At 45.2% G+C, this 17,224-nt stretch overlaps 1 protein-coding gene across 25 annotated transcripts in view; it reads right to left on the reverse strand.

Moving 5' to 3' along the window:
• The window catches only part of NRXN3 (neurexin 3), a 706,103-nt gene that overhangs the window by 353,068 nt on the left and 335,811 nt on the right, over positions 1-17,224 (reverse strand). For 5 of the 25 annotated variants that reach the window (XM_063160195.1, XM_063160191.1, XM_063160200.1 and 2 more), the window contains exon 1: positions 1,533-2,536. The exons of the other annotated variants lie outside the window; for them this stretch is intronic. In XM_063160195.1, coding sequence (XP_063016265.1) covers positions 1,533-1,776 — 244 coding nt within the window. In that variant the 5' untranslated portion in view covers positions 1,777-2,536. Of the gene's footprint in view, positions 1-1,532; positions 2,537-17,224 lie in introns of those variants that run through there. 25 annotated transcript variants of the gene reach the window in all.

Raw genomic sequence — 17,224 nt, forward strand, 5'->3', positions numbered from 1 at the left:
GGTGCTGTTCTGCAGTGCCCTGGGCTCCCCCTCCCGCACTGCCACAGCATCACGACCTACCTTGCAGAGCTCCCTGTCACCCTCTCCCGATGCCCTCCAGCAGCTCTGCCAGGGCACCTCCTGCTAGCACAGCCCTGCTCTGCTGGTGCTCAGCTGTGACCTGCAGCATCTGCCTCCTGGCTGTGTTCCTGAGCCATTTCCCCCTCCAGCGCTCCTTGCCTCAGACCTGCAATACCAAGCCTCTTCCACAGCTCTGCACAGGTACCTAGAGATCTCACTGGAGCTCCATTCATTGCTGTGCCATTTGAACCCTTCAGACTGCTCTGCTGGTCATCTGAGCACTTATCTGTGCTCCAGTGCTCCAGGTTTCAATATCCTGGTAACCCTGACACAGCCCTGCCAGCATATCCCCATAGTCTCTGCTGCAGCCATGTCATGCGGCACCAACTGTGCCAGGGCTCTTCCTTCCTTCCTTCCCTTCCCTCTCCTTCAAAGCGTGCCTATGCTTCATTTCTGATACTGGTTCTTCCTCTTCTTGCCCTGCACCAATGTGAATCTCTAGGGGAATACTCCTATGATGGAAGGCCAGACCTGACCCTGACCTGCAGCCCTGGAGGGAAAGGCCCAGGCCTTGGCCCGCCGGCCTCTCCCAGCTGATTTGACTGAAAACAGGAGCTAAGGGAAAAGGACAGCAGACAGGAGAAGGTGGAGATGAGGAAAAGCCCCCATGCCTGACAGGCCTAGGCCAACTCCTGTCAGGGTAGGAAGACTTGAGAGAGCTGGTTAAGAGGCTGTGTTCGTCCAGCCGCTGAGCATTGCTCAGCAATTCAGGGGCACGACGCTGGCCCTCTCACTCTCAGCATCTCTTTAGACACTCTCTTCCCCTTCTCCCTTGCTGCCAGAGTGAAAACCTACTCCCTATTATTTCCTGCCCCAGGGTTTCCCAGGAAGACAGTACCAGATACCAAGCAGGAAGCCAGGAGCAGGAACGAGACCTCGCCTTTTCCTTTGTACGCCCCTTCCTCTCCTCACCCAGGAACGCTGCGAGCGCGCAGGCAGGGGAGGAGCGGCGGCAATTCCCCAAGCTCCGGCTGGCCCTCCCGCAGCCGGCCGACCGGGAAACCAGGGTGGCCGGCGGGGAAGCTGCGCTGCTGCAATGACCATGCCAGCCGCTACAAGCCAGGGAGTTACTGCTTCCCCGTGGCAGGATCCCAGCGGGACAGCAGCGGATGCCCTTCCACCGTCCCGAGCTGTTCGGCGCTGCCACGGAGCGACCCGAGCCCGTCCCGGCCCCCACCCTCCGTCCTGCTGGAGCACAGCGGCCCGGGAAGGCGCCTCTGGAAGGGTGCGTCCTCAGCCCTAGGCTCGGCTCGGGGGCAGGGGAGGAGTGGGGGGTTAATGGAGAGGGGGCAGAAATATGAGGGGCAGGGAGGACCCCCCTCCCCCGGAGACACAGCCGTCGTCCCTGCTCCCCCTCTGCTGCTCCAACTGCTCTGCAAAAAGGTTAGAAAGAAACAAGAGCGGGAACCCACCGTGTCCTCCTCGGAGGGAGACAGGGGAGCGGTAGATAGAGATAGGCACAGAGTGGTGCTTGCTGCCGTGGAAGTGATGCTCATACTGAGCCTGAGAAACAGACGAGGAAGAGGAGGCAGAAGAAGCCACGTTAGAGGAACTCCACACAGAGCTGACGATACATCCCCAAAAGAGGGAGCACATCCACAGGGTCCAGGCGGGGCGGCGTCCCGGGCAAATGCTGGGGTCTATTCTCAGGTGCATGGTCAAGGCACAAGACACCTACAGACGGGCAGTCTGAATTCCAGCCAGGGAGAGAGAATAACGTTCATGATGCCAGGGGACCCATGCTAGCAGAAAAGAGAGTCGCTTCCGAGGCTCTAGGGGTATGCGTGTGTGCTCAAGAAGAAAAGAGACTGTGTGTGCGAGAGAGCGAGTGCTAGCGGGGAAGGGGAGGGAGGGGGAAGGTTAGTAACCACACAGAGACGAATAAGACGCGCCGTTTCCCAGGGCTGGATCTACTGTGGCAGGAACCCCGCGGCCGTACCGAGCCTCCAGGAGTGCGCAGGAAAGCCGCACATGTCCGCACGAGGGTCCTGTTCAGGTTCCTCCAGGATCACGGGGTCCTTGAGGACTTTTCCCTGCATGCGATTCCTGTCTCTCACTTTGCTGAGAGGGACTATTAAAAACGAAAAAGAAGAAATAAGCCAGGGAACCCAGGTAAATTTTTGATTTTTTTTTTTAATCCCAATTCCGGGGGGTTTCTCTTGCTTCTCCACTAGCAAGTGTTGCAATGCAGAACTGCTAGGACACGCACACGCGCGCACACACACACACACATAGCTATCTAGATTATCATCCTCCTTCCACCGAATCCAGGCGACCGAGGGCTCAAGCCGATTAACCCTGCGAGGCCGTAGAGCGCATCGCCAGGTCCTCCCGGGCGGGTTGGAGCGGCGGGGCGGGCGGTGCGGTGCGGGCGCGGAGCGAGCGGAGCCGGGGGAGCGGAGCCGGGGCTGGCTGCGGGCGGGCGGCCGGCGCCAAGTGCGGCCAACTCGGCGGCGCAGGTGAAGCGCAGCCGGGGCGGCCGGGGAAGCGGCTCCGCCAATGGGCGAGCCGCATGCAAATGTCCCGGCGCCGGCGAGCCAATGGGAGCGGCGGCAGCGCTGCGCAGAGGGACTGGCTGGCTCCGGGGAGAGGCGGGGCCGGGGCGCGGCACCGCCCCCGCCATTCATGCGCTCGTGCGGTCCCGCGCGCCCCCGGCCCCCGGGAACACCCGGCTGCGGAGCCGCCGCACGGGAACGGAGCCCGGCACCCAGCGGAGCCCCGAGCGGCCCCGGACAAACGCGCCCGCCCCGTCCGTGCGGGGACGGGACCTCCTCCCGTGCCGCTGTCCCGCCGGGCCCCGAGGGCAGCCGGCGCGGGGAGCCCTCGGCCGCGGCGCGGGAATGGATGCGCTGAAGCGCTGAAGTGCCACCGTCCCGCCGCGCCGCTTGTCCCAGGGCTCGTCCTGCGGCCGCACCTGCTCAGGAGCAAACGAAGAACCAGGAACGATCGCGCTCTTTAAAACTCCCTGCGGCTCTTACCGATTTTTTTTTTTTTTTTTTTTAAGGCTCCTGCAACAATAGGTGTAGTCCAAGCAGGAGTATCTGCACTTAATCCTCGGAGAGTGAGGAATGCAACCGGAGTTTGCAGCCCATAAATTAATAAAAAAAATGCAGTACCTTTATCTAGTAATTTACTGCCTATCAATTTGCATGGCAAAAATCCCCAGCCACAGTGGGAAAGGCAAGCACCAGGAGTGAAGTGACTTACACACGATCACTCAGGGAGTCAATAAGGAGCTTTAGAAAAGGAGCCAGCCAGCCCCAGGACTCACCTTGCACTGCACTGCCTCCTTCCCTTTCATTTATTCATACAAACGAATAAATTGTTTATGACTGTAAGTTTTTTGCTTTCCCATCTAGAGCCGTGTTTGTAGGTGTGCAGGCATGCGCCTCTGAAAGCTGCTGTTTGACTCGACTATTCCCTAACACTGAGGTGCTCTGTTTTCTGTCATTGATCTCAATTTGGTACATGTCAGTAACTTGTAATGATCAGCCTGAGTTGCACACCTAATACTATTAGTTGAGTCTGATATGCTTGTAATTTATTTTCTAGTAATTTATAGTATAAGTGATCTAAATCAGGGGCTAAAGCATCCAGAAATGCTTTGCTGTTTTGCTGAGTTTAATCAGTGATTGTGAAAAGCAAGAATATTATCTTCACATTTATCTCCCATCTGCCACCTAAGAATCTCAGAGTGCTTTAAAATCTTTTATTAATGAAGCCGTTCAACAGCTTTAGGTATTGCTTTGCCATTCTGTAGATAAGGAAACAGAGGCTCAGTCATGTTGAGCCAGTGAGTGACTGATAGACATGGGAACTGAACAGACACTGAGATTCTCCCTCCCAAGCACTACATGCTGTTATTATAAACTATTTGACTGATTTGGTGGCCATGTGCTGGCCTTAAAACATGAATATCAGTTTTCCTGACAATGGGACACCCAGGTGGTGACAGGACTGAGTACCCTGCAGTGCAGGTGCCTCCTGGATGGCAAGTTTGCAGTGCCACACAGAGGGCACAGAGCAGTTTTATCTGTGCAAAACAACTTTTCCTGGCCTTGAGTTTTGTTGAGGAAACTGAGGTTGCTGCCATACATGTGGTGGGATAGCACATACATAAATATGTACTTGGGGGAAGGGGGGAATGTAACCTGTCATCACACCTTGAAGGGCTGCTGACCCATGAGTCAGCACCCTTGAATCCCTCATCACAGAAGTCCTAATTTTCACACAGTCCACAAACAAAGTACTCTGAATGATTTATTGTGTAGTTAAGCTGTAGGGAGCCTGATTTAGGGGAAGAGGGGAAGGACAGGTATTAAATACACATCACTGAGTAGCTGATTTGTAAAATAAAAGAAATCTGAGTGAGTTTCAGACCAGATAATTATAAGCAATGCAACAAAGATCTGCCTCCCATCATCTTACTTTCTGTTTTCTCTGGCTACAGCATTACAAAAAGGACAGAACGTGTCACACATTACAGGATCAGTCAAAGGGGCTACAGGTGCTACAGGTTTAAACACTGAGGACTCAGTGCTGCTTTTCCAGGAGGCGGGGGTGGAAAATTCATCACTTTGTGTGGAAAATATAAATGTTTTAGAAAGTGCAATTCTAGAGATAAGAGCAGGGGAACTGCATGGATACACTCCTTGCCCCTGTCCTGCAGCTATTTGCCCTGTTACTGAAAGAGAAGAAAACAGAAGAGGTTGTTTCTCTGACTAAACTGTGGTAGCATCCTTCAGCTTTTAATTCCCCTTTAACAGTCCAACAGGCCACATCCTCTTCTCCACACACAATCCTCTGTTCATGCTGCCCACTTACCTCTTGGGTTGCTGTGGGAGGCAGAGCCCTCAATGGCCAATAAATTACCAAGCTCAAAAACAAATCACTGCTCCTTTTCCTCATTCAGTCTGCCACCAATCGTTCCCCACATACAGAGGTACCAGCTGGTAGGATATACAAAGGTGAGCATCACTTCAGACTGCCCTGGCCAGAGACAGAAAATGCCTGGACAGTCCATGAACAGGAGAAATAGAGTGGCTGTGTATTGGCCCTCTGATGGGGATGTGATCTACATTCTGCCTACCAACCTTCCTTTGCTGGAAACCAGTGGTTAAACTGCCTTAGGCAAAAATGAGAAGGGCCAAGAAAACCAAACTCTAGGAGTACACCATAAAAATAAATAATGAAAAAAGGCAAAACCTGTGAAGCTAGCTATAAATACATCACAGGATTCTGGTGACACCATAAAGTACTGGAACTTCACTTTGCCTTGCTTTATGAGATGTCAGTGGATGTATTTACTGCCCTGTAGTTCACAGGTGACTAATTTATTTAGCAGCACCACTGCAGGAAAAGGGCACATTTCAATTGCAGTCTTCCTCTTGGGTGGCAAGGGGAAGTTTATAGTCAGAAGTGAGATTTCAACATTAGATTTACTTCAGAAGAGGCTGGCTTTGTTGTATTCATATTAGTTTATTTGATCTGGGTAAACATAGTCTTTCTAAATGCTCTTGTCCCTTCAGAACCAAGATGGAATCCCTTAAAAGATAATGGTTTCCATGATATGTTGTGCCCTACAAATATGTCTTTTTCCTACACAGCTGTTTCTTTTACTAAAAGAGCAGAGGGCCACTATAATCTGCAGAAATGAGAAATAATAAAACAATTGTTTCTGAGTTTTAGAATCCCAGAAAGAGACCCAGTCATCTTCAAGCCCAGTAAGGGTTTGTACTCTGCCTTATTTAAAGGAGCAAGTACAACTTTCTCTATGTTTCCTATTAAATCTTAGCTGTTAAATATTTTGCTGCACTCAGAACTGAAAAATCAGTGCTGCTGTAAAATCACAGATACTTTAAACTGGATCCAATGGGGAAAGTTGATTAGCATTTATCAGGGCAGGGTGTCTGCCAGAGAGAGGACAGCTTTGCCTCCACCAGTAGAGGCTAACACAAGGTACAGTGTTAGTCAGTGCTTTGGTATATAATAAGGTTAAGAGAATAAGGTCAGCTAGAACAGCCTGTCACCCAGAAGCTTTTGCCAGACTGAACTGCTTCTCTCAAGGTTCAAAACAGTTCCATTTTTTTTTAAATGTACTTTTACAAAAACAAGGAGGGTGAAAATATGTCATACATATGATGTTAAAATACAGTTTTAAATAAACTAAACTAAAATAAACCAGAGGGAATTGCATGCTGCAGAGAGCTTAGGACTGGCATATAGACACCTTTGTCTTTAGCAAGCTATTTCAAATTCTGCTGACAACAGCAATGACCAAAAATCTGGTAAATTCCTCAGCACTGCTTGCAGAATTAACTGCTCTGAGACTAGTCCCTGGTGCCCCACTGTCCTTGTCATCACTGTCTCTCTGCAGGCAGCCTCAAGAGGCAGGACCCAGCAGCACCAAAAAATTATCAGTGTTTGCTCATCCAGAGCGAAAGGGGAGGGTTGCTCCAGGACAGGGCTGAGAGCAGGGCACACAGCTGCTGTTATGCAGTACTTTCCTTGTGTGCAGTACTTTTTTGCATACAACCAAGTTGCTGCAGTCTCTGTAGTTCTCAGCTTTATTCCGTATCTGGCAAAAAAAAAAAAAAAAAAAAAAAAAAAGAAAAAGGAGCAACCTTTTCTCAGGGCTTCTGTGCTTTCCTTTAAAAACCACTAAGTCCAGTTACCCGCAAAAGTTGAAGCATATGTCTTACATGTTACCAGTAACAAAGGTCAGGTATTCTCTTTTCTGCTCAGCTCCAAGGGACCACAGATTGCCAAAAGCAACTAATATAGAAGCTTTAGAGCCTAGTTTTGTTCTCATTTACGTCAGGGTGAATAAACTCAACACAGCCAGTAGATTGACATCAGTGAAGGGAAATCTGACCCTTGGTGTTCATTTGTGAGAAGAAAAATGCAAGTTGATTACAACCAGGTAGTCTGGGCTAGCAGTAAGTTAGCCAAAAGCGATGGTAACCACTGAGACACAAATTCAGTTCTATCAAACATCCAATTTAAGGGCCAAAAATCTCATAAAGTTCAGACTTTCTGACACACCCAGAGTCCTATGTTGGTGGAAATAAGCAAGAACAAGTGCATGGGCACACAAGTACAGCAACATGTCTCTTTTTGATAAACATTAATCAACTATAATTGGGAAAGAGGCAATGTCAGGATTTGCTAATGCAAATTGACAATAACATGTTAAAATTGCCTGTTTGCTGGCTAATGTGCAAAGGCTGATCCACTGTACTCAGCACTATGCAAACTAACACAAGCTGAGAGTCCCTTCCCTGGAGAGATTGCAGACTTGCTGGGAAGGCACGAGCCAACATATGTCAGAACAGCTTTATGAGCAAACAGTACCTTTTCTTGGCCAAAGTCTGCTAGTCTGCAAACCCATGAGAATGGAAGGCACTGGCAATAGTGCCTTGACACAGGAGTGTCTGTCCCATGCTTTCAGTCCTGAGCACGGGAGCTCTTCACTCCCTCATCCCTGGGAACTCTCCTTCACAGAAAGTGCTGCAGAGATACCCCTCGCCACCCACACAAAGCACCAGCAAGCATCCTCTCTCCCAAAGCTGCCTCAAAAATGAGGAAAAAATCCTTCTCACACCTCCGATCTCCAGCAAATCAGCAATTGTGAATGGGATTTGTGTTAAATAAAGGATGCTCAAGTTTAGTTTATTTCAATCATCATAAGGAGGTTCTGTTATTCAGGTACAAACCATCTTCCCTTCTGTCTCACCAACACTTTAGTTCCTGCCTCTGGGGTACTTCATCAAAGTGGGCTAAGCAGGCTCTAGTCTGCTCTTCAGCCATGTGCTCACAGGCAGACTCTGATCTCACAAGAGACAACTGATCTTCTGTGGCTGCAGAGCTTTTTCCTCCAGTAAGGTTGGAACTGCATCTATCTCTCACTCTCAGTAAAAGCTGGGCTCAATGGCAGCTGCTCAAAGCTTGTCAGGCAGAGAAACAGAACCTGCTTGGACTTTTTGTATCCCTTTCAGCAATGTGACTTTTTATCAAAGGTTTGTTCAGGCTCAGAAAGATTCTAGAAACTAAAAGACTAGCCGAGTTTGGAAAAATCAGAGTTGCCCAGTGTTTGACCTTATATAATTACTAAATTACCAATGAAGAAAAAGAGCTTAACAGTTTAATTTTCTGATCTTTCTTTCACAGTATTCACACTTCTACTACCAAAGTTTCACTAAGTGTATCAGTATAAAATGGTAGTGACCTGTAGAATTGGTTTCCATCATTCATAACAGCCCCCTCTTACACATCTGTGATTTACCCTGATTTTATGTTGAACAAAATACATCTCTAGCCTAACCCCTAGCAACTGATACTATAGATCCATATGGCTACTACGTTTATGGAAACAAAAAAATAGGTGTACCTTCTTATGTTTGGAATCCATGTTGGCAAGTCTCAGGTGAAGGGGAACAGCCTGTTTCCAGCCTAGTGTGAGCCCTGCCTGGGATAACACACTGCTGTGATCCCCTGCCTTCAGTGACTCTCACAGCAGCAGGAGGTTAGATGCACCAGCACATCACAGATGTTGCCCACTGTAATTTTGTCTGTATCTATTCTGCAGATCTAGATCTGGAAGGTCTGCAAGCCGTGCCTTATACACTAGGGCAAATATTAATACTGCAGAGCTAACATCTATGTTACAAATTCTTAGTGTGGAACACTTAGCTGGGAAATTATTTTTAAGAGTTCTGAGTTCTAAAATTTAAATATCAGCTGAAATACTAAAGTAGAAAGGCATAGGGAATAGAGGGAGCTAAAATACCTGCTGAGATAAATAGGGAACTATTTTAATTTTACCCACGAAAGCAGAAAGAAGACTTATTTTTCCTTTTGCACTCAAAGAAATCTTGTCTGACACAGAAAGGAAAAGCTGGAAATACTGTTGCTCCTTTAAACTGACTTCTGTGCTAATGAAAAGTGAGTTCTCTAATATGCACTGTGCACAGGCTCCCCTCTGCTTCCCTTCTCTCTTCCATCTATCATTTTTGCCTGGCTTTTGCCTGTAATCACCTGTTCAACTCACAGCAATAACTTCCAGGTGACTGCTGTTTGCTGTGGTCATCCAGCCACCAAAAAAAAAAAAAAAAAACCAAAAAAAAAAAAAAGAATTAAAAGCAAAGAAAGATATAGGGGGAAAACCTTTCAATGCTCTGAGTGTCTCACCACCTGACAAAGAGCAAACTGATTCCAGCAGCCAAGCCTCCTTGCGTGGGAGCTGCTGGTAGGTGTAATTTCCTAAGATGTATACCTTGTCAGAATGCAGGAGATGAAAAGAAAAAGAAGGTCAGAGCAGCCAAAGCTAAAAATTTGAAGGACAAAAGAAGATGCTGTGGGGAACAACTCTTCTGCTTTTAACCCTGAAGGAGCCCGTTCTGCATGGTCTGTGTCAAATTACTTACCAGCTAGGTTGTAACAAACAAGAAGCTGTTAGATGGCCTTCCCCATGCCCAAAGGGGACAGCTGTTATTACAGGTGGTGCCTGTGCTACATGCCCTGCACAGGGTAGTACAAGTATACAGTCCAATTGCTCTCAGCCACAGTGGAAATGAACTTTTCCCCTCCAGGTAACTAGGCTCATAACAGACCAGACAGACCTGAAGAGGTTATATTGTCTCTCTCTCCAACAATGCAGTATAAACTTTGCCTACAACACTCTTGCTGATGTCCCAAGTGCAATGATGAAGAATCAAATCTCTGGAAGCAATATATACCAGCAACTTCGTGAATATATTTTTCCCCTCCTTCTCAAGATTTGCCATAGTCAAAGAAGTCATGTGTGACATGTATGAACTAGAAACGCATTATTCAGGATATAATTAATCTTAGCTTTCCTTCTGCCCAGGTATAAACATACTAAAATATTGCAACTAACAGCAGTAGATAATATATTGCAACGCTCTGATAGTATATATAAGCATCTCACTAAGTATGTGAGCAACATGACCACCAAACAGGCAAGCAAGACATAGTTATTTGCTCATAGGAGGCCTCCAGGCAACAAAAAGTTGCTACAAAGGACAAGATAAGCATAAGGGATGCAAACAGACAGGCATCCTGCTAACACACAAGAAGCATGTCTGGGGGAAAAAGAACAGAAGAAGCAGCACTGTTGGCAGTTGAAGATCCCATTTTTGTGAGATCAAAATAGCATTAAAGAATCAAGCACGTAAAGGGTAATTGGATATGGAAGATGACAAGCCAGCATCACTTCCAACTTCTCTCATCCTTCTCTACTTCTCACTTCTTCTGCAGCTAAAGCAATCAAGAACTGTAGCTGTCAGTGCAAAGTGTAGAGAATCAGCTCTGTGGCACTGTATAGTCACAGTTAAAATTTAGGACATAAATATTAAAGAACAACAGTTCTGTAGTTTTATATATAAAGCAATAATTAATGATAACATTTGAGAATTAACCACTGGCATAAAGTGTGTTGCTACTCAATGAGTTTAGTTAAATTTTGGTTTAAAGTTCAAAACTGGCCTGATTTACTAGTGTTCTATATGTTCCCTTCCTAGCAATCTGTAATTCCCCAACATACAGTACACACACATTTTCAGTTGCATTATTGAGGTGTTATTTCTTCTCTGTCGTACAAGAAAGATTATTTCCTTCCTCTTTACAGATACTATTTGAAGACTTCTGCTATGTCCCTCCTCCCTAGACTAGGACATTTGCTTTATTGTTCCTTAGAAATCTATGGGGTTTAGACTCTGCTCATGATTGCTGGTTTCCTAGAGACTTTTTCAAAGTATCCACATTTTTCTTGAAGTGCAATGTCCCAGACTGGATGCAGTCCTTCAGATAAAGTCTTATGAGCACTGCATACACAACAATAATTATTTCATGTATCTTATTGATGATACTCCTTTTTACATTCCCTATAAGGTGTTTGCCCCTCTTGCACAGAAGGAGAGCTCATATTAGCACCCTGCTAGCTACTCCCAGTTATATATTTTGTAACGGAATTATATATTTTTTTAATGGAAAATACCACTAAGCCCTGGTCCAGAGGCTCCTAGGCCTTTTGCACTGAGATTTTTAAAAGCTTTTGCAACTTTCAGAAAGTGCAGCTTCGGTCACTGCAGTATTATGCTGAGATGAGTAGTTATACAGCATCAGCTACCTGTTCCCTGCTGATATATGTAATACTTCCAAGGACAGGCCCTGGCTTCAAGGCATGCAATGCACCCACACAAACAAATCAAAGAGATGGAAGCAGAATACACTCTGGGTCCATTTGCAGCAACTGATCAGGGACCTTACTGAGATACTTGGTCTCCAGCAGAGAGGTTCAACAAAAGCACAATAGTGAGAATAAGGAGCACGAACTGCTTTAAAAACATCTCTCTCTTTGTGATGCACCTCCCTCTCCTGTCACTCCCCAGGGTCTCAAACTCCACCCACACAAGCTTCCCCAGAACTGCAGGTCTCCTAAGGCCCCAGCAGTCTCCTTGACTTGTCATATCCTCCAACTCACATGTAATTCAGAGTCTTCATAGTATTCACATGGGTGCAAAAAGCCAAGTTCCTCAAACTGAACACTTCCCTTTACCCAGCACTATAGTCTTTGAGCAAAATGGGAGGCAAGGCACCTCACACAACAAAATCCCACTGGAGCTGCAAACACTACCAGAGCAAGTACAGTTACCAGGAGTACAAGGACCTTAAGGACCAGGCAGCCATACAAATTGGGATATGGAAACAAAGGGAAGGAGTAGCAAACTCCCTCAATGAGAGGCTGTATACAACAGATTAGGCATGAACTGCTACCAACATGGATGCACAATCTATTGGACAGAACAAACAAAAAATCCAGCTACTCGTTGTAAAGGGCCAAGGAAAAAAATAAAATCAGCAATGCAGGGGTTACACTTAGATGCATACAAACACATGTGCATGCACAAGAGCACACACATTTCTGCTCTGCTCTCTCCTCTGTAGCCTCTTTATCTCCTCCCCAGCCCATCAGCCCAGGACAGCTACAGAAGAAACAAAAAAGAAAAAAAAAAGGAAAATAGCAAAGTGCCTGGCATAACCTGTAGAGGGAACTCACTTGAAGAACCACACTTCTTTACTTCTTCCATCTGAATTTTGAATTGGTCAGACAAAAGCCATCTGCACCCTGGACCAATATATCTCTTAAGTAACCCCTTAAGTTATAATTAGGTCTGCATAGTTTTAATTAGATGCCACATTTCACCCCCCCTTGCCATTTTATTAGTCACCTAAAGTGAGCACTCAGGATGGCAACACAGTCTGCCACTGACTCGTCCCGGGTACTGGCAGAAGTATGGTGGGTATATGAGGGTGAAAGAAATGTGAGTGGTCTTCAGGATGACTAACTGTGAATCATTTTGTTGCTGTCTTTATCTCTGCATTCTGATCGCCTCCTGCACAGAAATCTGAAGGTAGCTATTTTGTGACAGCCCAAGCTACCAAAAAAACCCCAAAGAGACAGAAAGCAGTATGTGATCAACAGAACAAGCAGATATACAGGTGCTCTGTGTAACACATTTTCTTGCACTGAGACACTACTTACCCACTACCAGCCCCTACACTAGGTGTTATCACCAGAAATGTTGCAGCAGGAAGATAAAACAAGGGCATCTGATATTCCTGGTTACCTAAAAAATGTTTTTCTACAAGCAGCAGAACTGCAGAAATAGCTGATTAGGAAATGAGGCTTTATGATTCCCCTTTGTTGTGTTGTGTGTGCCCTCCCCTGTTCACCACAATGTCACCACATGACCTTTGGTTCCCCCTGCATTCTCTCACACTCTCTCCTCTGATGTGCTCTGGTTTTTGTCCTATTTCCTTACTCCACTGTAACACCTTTCATTTCTTTTCCTTCTCATGTCTTGCTTTGGCTGAGAAGGGGTAGTCAGTGTGGATGCAGGTTCAGAGTTGCAAGCCTGCCAGCTAGTGGGCCAGCCCTTACACCTCAGCAGGGATGGGGAACAGGTTTTGGAGGAATTCAGTATCTCTGGGGCTTTAATGCTCCTGTCAAATGTGGTGGCTGCTGTCCAGGCAACCAAAGGGTGATGGTCAAACAGAGTGATTGTAGAAGCATGGTTTCCCCATAAGTGCAGACAGAAATAACACTGCATTTCCACACTTGTACAGAATGGTCCAGAAGGAATCCTTCAAAACTGAGTAATTCTATTCCCCTTTGATCAAGCATTATTCTCCTCTAGAAATGGGAGATTTCATCTGGCACTGGCAGCAGGACCTAGACCAGCTAGACCCCAAAAGGTAGGATGCTGCTCTTCCACACTGCAAACATTGCTTCTGTATCAGAGCCAAACACTGAACAAAGCTTGCACTGGAAAGAGAAATCAATTATCTAATGAAGTTAGAGGAAAGAAGAAAATACTGCACAAGCGTGAATTCCAAAACCAGTAGAACAGCACATTTCCAACTTCTGTCAGGGAAATGGGTGGCCTCTGAGGGAAGCCCCAAGCTGTCTAATTATTTGTGGGCTCTTTGAAACCCTTTGACCCATCCCCAGAAAGAATGCTGAGCTGTAAAATACTTTTAACAAAATTTTCATCTAAGGAATAAAGCTGTAAAAAACTTCTGTTTTCAACAAAGGATGATCTAATAATTTGTGTTTTGTTTGTTGTTTGTTTTTAGCTTTTTGGGGGTTTTTTGGTTTTTTTTCCCAGCAAGCTGTATTGCAGCAAATCACTCTCATTATTGAGTTTTCTCAGGCCACTAGTTACAGGCTGAAAATAATACATATCCAGATGTTTATACAGAGCTTATCATAGCTAAGGTTACATAAATCATGGTAAAATAGGGTTAAAATCACACTAGACAAAGTACTGAGACAACCAGGCAAAAATCCCACTCTATCCAAATGGGACAGCTGGCATTTAGCAGGTATTTTTACCACCATCCATCTTCATTTTTCTCCTTATCTTCCATATTTGTAATGGCCCATCCCACCCTGCACAGTAACACACACAGGCTCACCCACTCACTCCCATTTCTTCTCTCGCCAAGAAAAGCATCCTGGTGGGATTCAATCATTTGTTGTCCACAGAACTTCTGGTGTGTGTCTCTAAATAGCTGACATCTGGAGGAGCTATACCTTCCTTGGCACAATCAGATGCTGCTAAAGAACATGACAAAATGCCTCATTCTCAAAATATCTTCTCTCTTCCCCCTACTTCTTTCCAGCAAGGTTTTGTATTTTTTTTCCGAGAGGGATTCACAGTCCACTTCATATAGTGACCAGCTTTCCCAGCTGTTGTTCCCAGGGACATAAAGAAACCACCAATGTAAAAGTATACACTGATAACAATCCATTATTTCTGCCCTCACGTCTGTAACATACTCATAACTGTTTAGGAAGAATGCATCATTCTAGAATGCTGCTGCTGAGCCAGGGAAACAAGTGGAGCATTGGATTCTTTAATTACAAAACTCCACTTTCCTCTTTATTATTCAGAAAATTTTTATAGCAGATAAAACAGAGGCTTCACAAACTAGAGAATTTTCTATCTATACAAATATGTTTCACTTAATGATTCTTTCTGGCTCACAAACAAATAGGGAGTCTACAAGAATATGACCCTGATCTTGATATGATTAAAAGACTGAAAGAAATGCAGAAGGGGGAAAATGATACACAGATTTCCAGCTTGCCTCAATTTTGAATGCTTGATTTTTCAACAAAAATCCCAAATTACTCCGAGCAGGGTTGTTGTTGGCTTTTTTAACGTTTTCTCTCACACACATGCCAATCTATTCATGTTCATGTGTAACCTTTACTTCAGTGGAGTATGCTTTCATTCAAAAAATACAGCTAGCACATACATGCCTCAGGTCACCTGGGCAAAAGGAAGGCTAACAGCCAGCAAAGTGATGGGCAGCACAGATGCTCCTAAACTGATTAAATTGCTGTTGCTAGAACAAACACACCGCAAGCCCTTTCCCTTTTGGTTTATTCAAGGTACCCTGTCATTCTTCTCCAGCCCCTTCCAAACTGCTCTTGTTAGCAGGTTGAGAGAATTAAGTTGACTCACTAATATTAACAGGTCTCTCTAATTCAATAGCAGCTTGTTCAGAGAATGCCACCTGCCTTCTCTTTAAGCAAAAGATACTGAAACACAGCCAACACTTTAGCCAGCTGTTTCAAAAGCTAAAATTAGACACACCTGTTTTAACAGTTGTTTCAGCAGCTGGACATTGGGATTTGGATCATTCAGATTTACTCACAGCTTTTTCCCCTTAGAGCCAATAGTGCAATTTTAGTGTTTCATCCTGTGTTTAGAGAAATTTTATGCTGCAGGGGACGGTGTGAATGAATCAAAAGAGGTCAGAGTGTTTCTCTTCCACATTGCTGGACTTTGCTACAATGCAAGAAAAACTACCTTTTCAGTTCCTGCCTTCAGATTCCAATGGGATCGAGATATTCTGGTCTTGACCTAATATTATACAAGAACAAAATCTTGAAGCATCTATAAACCAATGTAATGATAAGCTGCAGGTATAAAATGGCAAGTTTGTGAGATTTGTACTCTCCATTTGCTGCAATGAGTTGGCAATGCTCATAGCTAAAGCCAGAAAGTGAATCCTGCCAACTTTTCCATGCAAAACCCACTTCCCCAGCATCCAAAGCACAACTGTCCCACTAGTTGTCTTCACATTCAAAGTGATCCCCCACTGCAGAAACCTATGTCATGCTGGAAACAAAAACCACTGAGATGTTATGAAAGAACTGACTGCAAAGTGAAAGACAAAATAAATTAAATCTTACTGAAATTACACTTTAAACACTTGCTAGAGCTGTTTCCAAGCTTCTGTATCTGACCAGGTTGCTTGAGAATCCAAAAACCTTGTCCTAAAAGGAAGGTTCAATTCCCTAAAATCACAGTATTTCACAATCTAGTTCTGTTTTACTTTTTCCCTGAGGTAAAATCAATTTATACAGTGCTATCCAGACCCATTTATTGCCAAACTAGAGTCAAGCCCTCTGGAGTTGACTGTGGGACCAACTGGTAAACACGATCAGGGAGATAATCCACGTTACAAAGAAGCATGCAAAACCAGGAATTCCATAAATTTGTGTTACAGCTAAGAAAAAGACACAGAAGAATTCTCAAGACAGAAGTTACAGTTGGCCCTGTAGCCTTAGTGTTCCCATATAAACAGAAGCCATAAATAAATTTGTAAACATGAGTGCACTGAGTCATATAAAAGTAAACATCTCACTGAGTATATACTCATTATGTACTCCCCTGGAATGGGCACCTGAGTGGTTTCAAAGAAAAGACACTTATGACATGAACCCAGAGAGGTAACATGCACATCTATGGAGATTATTTATAATGTACATAAGTGCATGCAAGCATACAACCATGGCCACACATCTCTGTAGCCAAGGAAGCAGGGCCCTCAGAGCACACTGCACATTATCAGCTTCCCATCAAAACACACTGCAAATTTTCTAAGAGAAAGGGGAAAGGGCAGGGAGACTACTTGGCTGTCAAATCCAATAATAAATGCTTGTCAAGAGTGTTTTTGAGCAAAAGTGCTTGGAGAAGTGGGGCCACCATGATCAAACTGTCTGAGTTGAACTCAAGAGCAGAGAAGGCAGGAGAGACAGTGACACAAAGACTTTCTCCTCTTTCTGGGAAATAATGAACAAATCCTTCAGGGTAATTACTCTGTTACACCTGCTAGCCCTGCTCTCAAGTCCATAGGAGACAAAAGATGCTCCTATCTTCCCTCAGATTAAATGTGCCTTGTAAAAAAGCGATCAGAGATTGGCACGATAATTATCCTTCCTCATTAGAAAGCAAGCCCTGAACCTGACTGAATATGACTCCTCTGTCAAGGCCCTTTGTGAGCTCTAATAGAACCCAGCCAACATCAACAGGCACAACACTTCATGTGAACAAAACAAAGCAACATATCAAGTAATCTTGTCTTTTTAGATGCTTTTTCTATTCCAAGCCTGATAAGTGAGGTGGGAAGGTGCCAAATTCTTTTTTAACTAGTATAAATGAGCCGAAATGTCACAGAAGAGCCTTGTGAAAAGCTTTCTAAATGTTTTTCTCTCCCACATCTA

Source organism: Melospiza melodia, chromosome 6 (genome assembly GCF_035770615.1).
Source record: "Melospiza melodia melodia isolate bMelMel2 chromosome 6, bMelMel2.pri, whole genome shotgun sequence".
NCBI lineage: Eukaryota > Metazoa > Chordata > Aves > Passeriformes > Passerellidae > Melospiza > Melospiza melodia.